Here is a 10,478-nt window from a genome sequence, read left to right on the forward strand (position 1 = left end):
GCCATCTGAATTCACCCGACCAGGGAGAAACCTTTCTGCTACATAACTCTGCCCTACTCCGCTTCTGACTTGGGAAGGGGTCAGTCAAGAAGGCATCTACGTCCTGATTGACTTATATACCCTTTCATCCATTGAAACAGGCGGGGAGCGGGATGCGGGGCTAGGGCTTGGAATTTCCGGACTTAAGAGTGAACCATGCAGTTCAGGGACAGTCACGTCGCTCACGGGGTCGAGGGGGAAGGTCAAGCAGGCATCCCCAAGGATTCTTCACCCCGACACGCACACACCTCGTAACTACCAGGCCTATGGCTCCCAGCACCCCAACACTTGTCCGCTTGCCCCGCCCTCGGCACTCCCCGGGCCCCGCCTCCGAGGCTCTCCCTCCCACTCCCACACAGCTTTATAAAATGGGGCGTTGGGTGCAACCGGGAAAAGCTGATCGACAGGGAGCTCCAGAACTTCTGCAACGGAGCAAGTCTAAGCCTAAGTCGGCTTCCCCAGAACTCCAGCTACTGGGTCTCGAACCCCTGTCTTCCGGAGTCCTAGTGTCGCCGAACCCAAGGCCACCCCCTCCCCGAGAATCATGCGCAGCGCTCCGACTGTAAGTGCAGCCTTGGTGCTCTGCGCAGCTACTGCGGGGCTGCTGAGCGTGCAGGGCCGCCCTGCACAGCCCGAGCCGCCGCGCTTCGCGTCCTGGGACGAGATGAACTTGCTGGCTCACGGGCTGCTGCAGCTCGGCCACGGGTTGCGCGAACACGTGGAGCGCACCCGTGGGCAGCTAGGAGCACTGGAACGCCGCATGGCTGCGTGCGGTAATGCTTGTCAGGGACCCCAGGGGAAAGACGCACTTTCCAAAGACCCTGAGAGCAGAGTCCCTGACAGCGAGGCGGCTCCTGAGACTCTGCAGAGTTTGCAGGTAGGCGCACCCACTAGGGAGGGGGCTGGCTCCTTAGATTCCTTTTGGGTCTCCCCTACAAACAGCGCATTCGCGTGCACAGGAATCGGGCGGGGAGGGGCCTGAAAGAACCAACGTGTGAAAAGATGGAAGGGAGAGTAAGGGGAGGTTGCAGACATAAAGCCAGGTCTTCACCGACTTACATGTCTCCAGACACAGCTCAAGGCTCAGAACAGCAAGATCCAGCAACTGTTCCAGAAGGTGGCCCAGCAGCAGAAACACCTAGCCAAGCAGAATCTGAGAATACAAAACCTTCAGAGCCAGGTACTCACCCCAGGGCTTGGCCCAAGTCGGAAAGAGACAAAACGAGGGACCAGTGGTGGAATGTGACTAACAGCTGCTTTAGCATGAGCCAAGAGACCCGACCACCCTTTTCTTATCCTGTCTCAGATTGGCCTCCTGGCCCCCACACACCTAGACAACGCAGTGGCCAAGACTTCAAGGGGAAAGAGGCTTCCCAAGATGGTCAACCTCATCGGCCTGACTCCCAATGCCACCCACTTGCACAGTGAGTGTCTCTGGTGTTGGATGTCATCCGGCAACTCCCAACCCCTCCACCTGCCATTCCCATCCTTACCCCTCTTGCCAAGTCCATCTTAATAAGAAAGAAACTTTGAACTTGGGTGCCTGTGGGCTCGTTAGGCTGTAGTCAAGGGCTTTTAGATGTACCACCCTCCCCACTTCTGATCTTGGTTGGCCAGGCCACCCCACCCTTCTTCCCCAGCAAGACTCTCCCCAAAATCTTATTAGCCACTAACCAGAACAAAGGGAGACAGACAATAAGGAGCTGAAGTTTCAGGGGTGCTGGGAGATAGTGATGTAGCTCAGGTATGTCATCCTGAGGGGCCCAGGTGTGTGTGTGTGTGTGTGTGTGTGTGTGTGTGTGTGTGTGTGTGTGTGTTGTGTTGTGTTTCGAGGTTTGGAACCTGCCAAGGTCTCTTGGCATAGATATAAAAGGGAGCAGCAGGGTAAGGACACCTCCTACTCCAGCTCCCAGAAGCGACACATATTCTTACATCTTACAAATCCTTTGTGCCTCTTCTGTCCTCAAAGCCCCCATCCAATCATGTATACACAGACCCCACAGTTTTTGCAATCACAATTTCTAGGTCCTATATTGTGCATGTCCAATACTTAGTTTCAAATTGCAGTGGGGGGGGGGGGCGGGGGGAGCGCGCACATGTGTGACAGAGACAGCGAGAGGTTCCCAGGTCCAACCCTGAGTTCTCAGCCATTCTCTCACCCTGCTTGACATCTGTGGCTGTCCACAGCCAACTGGGTGAAAGTTTGGATATCCCCCTTCACACCCTAGGGGTAGTTGCTGGCTTCTAGCCTTTAGACTTGTTTCCTTCCCTGGCTTTTACCCAGGTATGTACTTGGGCATGGTGAGGGTCATGGGGGAGCTTTCCGGGATCGACAGACACAGGTTCTGGCTAGGTGATGTGGCAGAAGAGAAGGGCAGAAGGAGTGGTTTTGTGGGTTTGGGACTCCTAGACTCAGCCTAGCCAAGTAGGGGAAAGTTCAGAGCCGGGAGAGACAAACAGCTGGTCCTAATGGAGACCACATGCGTGGCTTGGCAGTGTGCCTGTCCTGATTGGATGAGAGGAAAGTAGGGGAAAGGGAGCTGCCCAAGGGATTGGAAAGTGTCCTTTCCATCTTTCTGAGCCTGCCCCCACTCCTAGCAGTGTGAACTGGGCTGGCTGGCAGAAAGTTCCTGCATGCCCTTCCCCCCAGTGACCTTTCTCCTACTTTTCCTGGCTGGCCTGGGGGTTGTTCTTCCTGAGTTTAGAGGCCTTGTGAAGGCCAAGTTCCTTCTCTCCTCCTCTATTTTCCTTCTCTCTTCATTCTGTCCCCCTTCTTCTGGTAGCAGAGACAGCCATATCCCACCCCAACCCCCAGCCTCAGTCTCCCCCTGTCCCATTTAGGCACTGTCAGCATCCCCTACTAACTAAACCAGAGTACCCTTTCGCTCAGTCAGCTCTTCTCTTGCCTTACCCCAGATACATCCCATCAACTGTTTTAAGTCTTTATTGAAACACCAGCAGTGGACAAGGCTTTAGATGCATTCAGGTTCCTATTGTGGACAGAGCTCCTCCATGTCCCTGGCCTTGAGAAGCCCCCACTCAATGTGAAGAGTAATGACACTCCACCAGATGAATTCTCCCCTGTGGGAAGACTTCTGTGTTCACTCTGGGGAGTCTAAGTGGGTTTCAGAGAGTGAAAAGGCATCCTTTTAGAAGCTCAGGTCCAGAGAAAGGAATGGGAAAAGGGAATCCCTGGCATCAGGACCATGTGCCAAATCCCTGTGGGAGGAAAGTTTGATACAAGGAAGAAAGGCTTTATGACCAGAGAGGATGGACAAGCAGTGTGGGAAGAGGGAGGATTGGCCAAATGGCTGGTCCTCAGTATTCCTTATAGACTACACTGGAGAATGCAACAAGGAGCCAGGAACAAGTTTAGGCAGATGGCCCTGGGGCTCATCCCCTACCACCCAGCCCTCATGCATATCTGTCTCCTGAAATCTCTGGGGGCTTCTCTCCTGCTTCAGTCTCTCCCTTTGTCTACTTTCAGGACCTCCCCGGGACTGCCAGGAACTCTTCCAAGAAGGGGAGCGGCATAGTGGACTTTTCCAGATCCAGCCTCAGGGATCCCTGCCGTTTTTGGTCAATTGTGAGATGACTTCAGGTAGGATGTGCTGGCCCATCAAGGAGCCTATTTGCCATGCACAGCCTTTGTGTCATAACATCCAGCCATGTGTAACTCAATGATAAAGTACTTGCCTAGCCTGGAAAAGGCCCTTCCACAGCACACACACACACACACACACACACACACACACACACACACACCCTATATGCAGCCTATAGGATGTAGCCTCTAGTCTATATTTTAGGAGATATACATATACATATATACATACACACACACACACACACACACATATATATATATATATATATTTCCACCCTAAAATGTAGACTTTTTCCCTATTGACATGCATCTCAGGCTCAGTGATGGGTTTTCTGTGGTTAAGACCTGCAGCCATCCAGGTCTAGTGGTCTACAGAGTGAGCTCAATACTAGCCCAGTGACTAAGTGTAACTCTGTCACAAAATCATGAAATATAAATGAGCTGGGGGCATAGCTCAATGGGAGAGTGCTTGCCTAGGATGTATAAGACCCTAAATTCATTCCTCAGAACCACAGCTGGATATGGTGATGTGTGCCTGTATTTATAATTCCAATACTTGGGAGGTTGAGGCAGGAGTATTGTTGAAAGTTCGAGGACAGCCTTGTCTCCATTTAATAAACATGGGCTGGGACTATAGCTCAACTGGTAAAGTGCTTCCCTAGAATGTTTGAAGCCCTGGGTTCCATCTCCAACACTGCATAAACTGGGTGCGGTAGTGAAAGTCTGCCATCCCAACACTCGGGAGGTGGAAGCAGGAGAGTCAGATTTTCAGGTCATTCATGGTTATATAGTGAGTTCAAGAACAGCTTGGGCTGTATATAGGTCATCCTTGGCTACAAAAGCATGATCTAGGTCAGTCTAAGATAGAGACCATTTCAAAAATTAACAAAATACAGCTGCAGCTGGTTCCTGCAAGTTCTTGGGACAGAAGTCTCTCCTGATCCCACCCTCTGAGAGAGAAGTGATGAGTGTGTTGCTTTTCCAGGGGTTGTATGGAAGCATGGCATCAGGCTTGGGAACTAAGTAGGACTGTCAGTTTCCCTGTGAGGAGGGACTTCTGGTGACGTTTTTGTCTTCCTGGCCAGATGGAGGCTGGACAGTGGTTCAGAGACGCCTAAACGGCTCTGTGGACTTCAATCAGCCCTGGGAAGCCTACAAGGATGGCTTCGGAGATCCCCAAGGTCAGTGTTTCTTAGGAAGCCAGAGGTAAGGAAGGAGGAAGGGGCAGAAAAGCTGGACCCTCCTTATGAGATAACTTCTCTTGATGCAGGTGAATTCTGGCTGGGCCTGGAGAAGATGCACAGCATCACAGGGGACCGAGGCAGCCAGATGGCTGTGCAGCTGCAGGACTGGGATGGCAATGCCAAATTGCTCCAGTTTCCCATCCACCTGGGGGGTGAGGATACAGCTTACAGCTTGCAGCTCACAGAGCCCACAGCTAGTGAGCTGGGCGCCACCAACGTCTCCCCCAATGGCCTTTCCTTACCCTTCTCTACCTGGGACCAAGACCATGACCTCCGAGGGGACCTCAACTGTGCCAAGACCCTCTCTGGTAAGCAGGTTTTATTTCCACTGTAGCCTACATTCAGACCCAAAGTACATCCATGCCCTGGCCCCCTTTTCTCCTTGCCTGCTGTGTGCCCTTGGTCCAGTCATTGAATTAATCTCTCCTGTTTTCAGTTTTCCTGTATTTAAAGTAGTCATAATCATAGTGCCCACTTTATAGGGTTATTTTGAAAATTCAATGAGAACACTTGCAGGGGGCTAGCTAGTGTTAGGCAAAGCCAAGACAAACCTTTGTCTTGTTCTTTTTGAAATCTGAGGTATAGAGTCTTATGCATGTTAGCCAAATATTCTTCCAGAGCTACACCCCAGCCGCTGGTGTTTTTGTTTTAATTGTCTGTTTGACACAGGGTCTCATATAGCTCTGGCTGGCTTTGAACTTGTTATATAGCCAAAGATGACCTTAAAAGGTCAGCCTCTACCTCCCGAGTGCTGGGGTAGCAGGCATGTGCCAGAATGCTCCTTCCTGTGGTGCTGGAGATCAGTCCCACTATTTCATGCATGTCAGGCAAGCACTGTAACAACTGAGCTACAACACTAGCCCTCCTTGTGTTTCATTTGTAAGGACAGAATCAAACTATGTACAGCAGGCAGGGCTCAAACTTCCTATCATCCTGCCTGAGCCTCCTGAATGTTATGATTACAATGTTGTGCCAGCAATCCCTGCTCCATAGTGTAGCCCACTTGGTAGAGAGCATATTGAACATGAATGAAGGCCCAGGTTCCATCTCCGATGGATAGTTATACACCATATAAACCAGGTATGATGGCACACAGTGTTTGCCTCCAAACCTGATGACTTAAGTTTGATCTCTAAGACCTACATAGTAGAAGGATAGAACCAACTCCCACAGGTTGTTCTCTGACCTTTACACCACTGTGGCACATGCACACCCACACACATATTCACATGCACACAGAATAAATAAATGTAATAAATTCTAAAGGTGTAAAATCCAAAGTTCATCTTGTCTCCAACTATGTCCTCCTCTCTCAGTATGAAAACACAAGACCTTGACCACGTCTTCTGTTCTCTAACCCTGTAGGTGGCTGGTGGTTTGGCACCTGCAGCCACTCCAATCTCAATGGACAGTACTTCCACTCCATCCCACAGCAACGGCAGCAGCGTAAAAAGGGAATCTTCTGGAAAACATGGAAGGGCCGCTACTACCCACTTCAGGCTACCACCCTACTGATCCAGCCCATGGAGGCTACAGCAGCCTCCTAGCCTCCTCATTGGAGCCTGGTCCCAGGCCTAAGAAGACAGTGACTTTGGTTGTGGCCCTAAGATATGGCCACTCCCTGCTGGTGACAAGAGCTCCAAGTGGGGCTATCTGGAGTCTCGTGGACAGAGAGGACGCCCATGATTGGAGAGACTGGAGGACCCCTTTTCCGTGTTGGGGGTCTGTAGGCATTGTCTGTAACAGTCAGAGCAACCAAAAACAAATGACCCAGACCCAAGAAGCATGGGCTTGAGGGGCATTGAGTCTCACTTCTTGCCTGCCAGAGAAGTTGAGGATGCAGAGGGACCACTTGGGTCCAACTAGCTGGGCCCTTAGTGGCAGACTCAGTCATATTGACTGGCTGGGAGACAGGGTTCTCAGGAGCCCTGTGTACACTCATGGTGCTGTTGTGGGTGCTGTAGATGAATGGGTGCCAACTGTGGTTACAAGGCACAGCTCACAGCATTCTTGGAGTAAATACAACCTCAGAACACTTTGTTCTCTGTTGTTTCATTTGATTTTTAAAATTGAATAGTTTCAAAGCTGGCATAAACATGTTCCTTGGGTGGAGACTGTATTGCCAGATCTCTTAAGGACAGGACTGGTTTATTGTTTCTTCCACCTCTGGCAAGTGATTTCAGCTTCATTCTTTTAGTATTTCATGATGTGGGTGTCGTTTTTATTTCAAAATCTCAAAACGGAGCCGAGGAGATGGCTCAGTGATTAAGAACACTTTTCTTGCAGAAGACTTGGCTTTGGTTCCCAGCACCCACATGGCAGCTAAAAACTGTCTGTAACTCTAGTTCTAGAGATTCAGTGCCTCTTCTGATCTCCACAGGATCCTGCACATATGTGATATACATGCACACACTCAGGCACACACATTAAAAAAAAAATATTTAAAAAAAAATCAGAGCTGGGGAGATGGCTTAGTGGGTCAAGACACTTGCTGCCTAAGCCTAATGACCGAGTTGAAGCCCCCAAACTTAAATAAAGGTGGAAGGACAGAATGGACTCCACAAAGTTGTCCTTTGACCATGTCATGGCACGTGGGCTAGAACACAAATGTCATACCCACAATAATGCAGTTTTTTTAATTTTTTAAAATTAAAAATCATAAAACTTATGTAGTTCAATCATTAAGGAAGCAGGTAATAGAGAAAATTAAGACCACTTTCTGAGAGCACCACATGGGATACACACAAATCCCCAGCACCCAGGAAGTGGAGACAGGAGTATTGCCAAGTTCTAAGTCAGGCTAAGCAATACAATAAAACTGTCACGAAAGGGGAGGATGCTGAAGATGTAGCTCAATTGGTCATACTTGACATGCACAGGTCCTGGGTTCCATCCCCAGCATCTCTGTATAAATAGGGCATAGTGGTAGGTAACCTCTAATGCCAGTCTTTGGGAGGTGGAGGCATGAGGATTAGAACTTTGAGGTAACCTGGGTGTACTGGCTGTTTATGTGTGCCAACTTGACACAAGCTAGAGTCATCAGAGAGAAAGGAGCCTCAGCTGAGGAAATGCCTCCATGAGACCCAGCTGTAAGGCATTTTCTCAATTAACGATCAATGCACGAGGGTCCAGCCCATGGTGGATGGTGCCATCCCTGGGCTGATAGTTCTAGGTTCTATAAGAAAGCAGGCTGAACAAGTCAATGGAAGCAAGCTAGTAAGCAGCACCCCTCCATGGCCTCTGCATCAATTCCTGCCTCCAGGATCCTGTCCTGTTTGAGTTCCTGTCCTGACTTCCTTTAAGAATGAAAAGCAATATGGAAGTGTAAGCCAAATAAACCCTTCCCCCCCCACCCTACCCCCCCCACCCCCCCGAACTTGCTTTTTGGTCATGGTGTTCCTTCACAGCAATAGAAACCTTAACTAAGACACTGGGCTACAGAAAAGAAAAGGAAGAGAGAAAAGCAAAAAGAGATGAAGTTAATTTTAGAAATCTCTAAACCTGATGTCCTAACTCACACTCGTAATTTCAGCACTTGGGAAGCTGAGGCAGGGGAATCAGAATCGCCATGAATTTGAGCCCAACTTAGGCTACACAGTAAGACCCTGTCTCAGAAAAACAAAAACTTGGTTTTTTTTCACATTTTTATTCATTTATTTATATGTGTGTGGACAAGCTTCTGCCATGATGCCTATATAGAGTTCAGTGGGCAAACTTCTGCTATAATGCCTATATGGAGTTCAAAGGACAACTTGCAAGAACTGGTCCTTCATGTATGTCTCAGGAATCTTCAGACTTGGCAGCAACCTCCTTCACCTGTGGAGCCATCTTGCCTGTGCCACAAAAATATTTCTTACTTGGAGTTGAACATGTGGTTCAGTGATACAGTGTATTCCTCATGAGTATGAGGCCATGAGTCTGATTCCCTAGCAACACACACACACACACACACACACACACACACACACACACACACACACACACACTTTTTTTATTGAATCCATTATATCCAAATATTACTATTTCAACATACAATCAATATTTTAAGAGTTTTTGCATTTTGAAATAGGGTCTCCTGTAGCTTAAGCTGGCCTCTAACTCAGTATGTAGCTGAGGCCTGCCTTGATTCTGACTGCTTCAGTGACCAGGTAGACCCACTATTCCAGCTTATACTGTTCTTTAATTTCTTCTAAATCATTCAAATCTTGTGTGTATTACCTGCTTGTGGCACTTCTCAATTTGTACCAGCTGTGCCACACAGACTTAATACACATGAGCCACTGGCCAGTGGCTGCCATATAGGATAGCATATTGGTAACATAAATACTAACACAAGGATTTTGATAAATTCTTGACATTTTTGGTCATACCTAAAGCATTGTTCCATATTGTTAAAACACATTTGGGTCTAGCGAGATGGCTTACCAGGTTAAAGAGCTGCCCAACATGGGTGCTGTGAATCAAACATGGGTCCTCTACAAGAACAACAAACACTTTCAATTTCAGAGCCATTTCTTGATCTCTATTTTTAGTATTTTGAGAAATCTGCATGATGATTTCCATACAGGTTGGACAAGTTTGCATTCTTACCAGCCCTGTATATGGGTTCCCTTCACCAGGATTAATTATTACTTACTTGCTTGCTTTTTGCTGTTGTTTTTTGTTGTTGTTGTTGTTGTTTGTTTGTCTTTTGTTTTTTGAAACAAGGTTCCACTGCCTAGCCCTAGCTGGTCTGGAACTCACTATGTATATCAGGTTATTTGTTTTTTTGTTTTGTTTTGGTTTTTGTCTTTGTCTTTTGAGACAGGGTCTCCCTTTATAGACCTGGCTGACGCTGAACTCACAGAGACCCACTTGCCTCTGCCTCTCAAGTGGAAAAATTAAAGGCATACACACTGCCACACCAGGTCAAATTATTTGTTTTTCTTAATGATTGCCTTTCTGATTGGTGTAAGATGTAGGGTTTATTTGTGATTTGTTTTGTTTTAATATTTAAGAGCTGGAGTTACAAGTGGTTTTGAGTTGCCTGATGTGGGTGGTGGGAACAAATTAGGGTCAAAGAATAGTACAGGCTCTTAATAGCTGAGCCATCTCTCCAGCTTCTCAATGTAGTTTTTTTTTTTTTTTTTTGGTTTTTTTCGAGACAGGGTTTCTCTGTGTAGCTTTGCGCCTTTCCTGGAACTCGCTTTGGAGACCAGGCTGGCCTTGAACTCACAGAGATCCGCCTGGCTCTGCCTCCCGAGTGCTGGGATTAAAGGCGTGCGCCACCACCGCCCGGCTCAATGTAGTTTTGATTTACGTTTCTCTGATGGCTAGTGAGGTTGGATATTTTACCATGTTTATTGGCCATTTATATTCCATCCTTTCAGTACTGCCTGCTCATTTCCTCACCCACTTTACTGATTGGGTAGTTTGGTTTTGTTATTGTTTGACCTATTTTTGAGCAAATAAACATGCCAAGTCCTATGCCAGGCATCTGGCATACTCTACTGGACAGAAAGATCTCTGCCATTCCTCAGCTACCTGCTCTTCAAAGCATCTCCCATGGGAACATGTTGATGTTTAACTGGAGATCTAAACTGGAACAC

The 10,478-nt window shown here is 48.1% G+C and overlaps 1 protein-coding gene across 1 annotated transcript; it reads left to right on the plus strand.

Moving 5' to 3' along the window:
- The first annotated feature begins 419 nt into the window (after positions 1-419).
- On the plus strand, positions 420-8,241 carry Angptl4 (angiopoietin like 4). The gene is made up of 7 exons (XM_052746615.1): positions 420-916; positions 1,109-1,219; positions 1,346-1,463; positions 3,527-3,640; positions 4,732-4,827; positions 4,917-5,198; positions 6,256-8,241. Exons 1-7 carry the CDS (start codon positions 584-586, stop codon positions 6,435-6,437), a joined length of 1,236 nt encoding a protein of 411 aa, XP_052602575.1. The 5' UTR covers positions 420-583; the 3' UTR covers positions 6,438-8,241.
- The last annotated feature ends 2,237 nt before the right edge of the window (positions 8,242-10,478 follow it).

Source organism: Peromyscus californicus, unplaced genomic scaffold, assembly GCF_007827085.1.
Source record: "Peromyscus californicus insignis strain IS unplaced genomic scaffold, ASM782708v3 Scaffold_1__1_contigs__length_55948999, whole genome shotgun sequence".
NCBI lineage: Eukaryota > Metazoa > Chordata > Mammalia > Rodentia > Cricetidae > Peromyscus > Peromyscus californicus.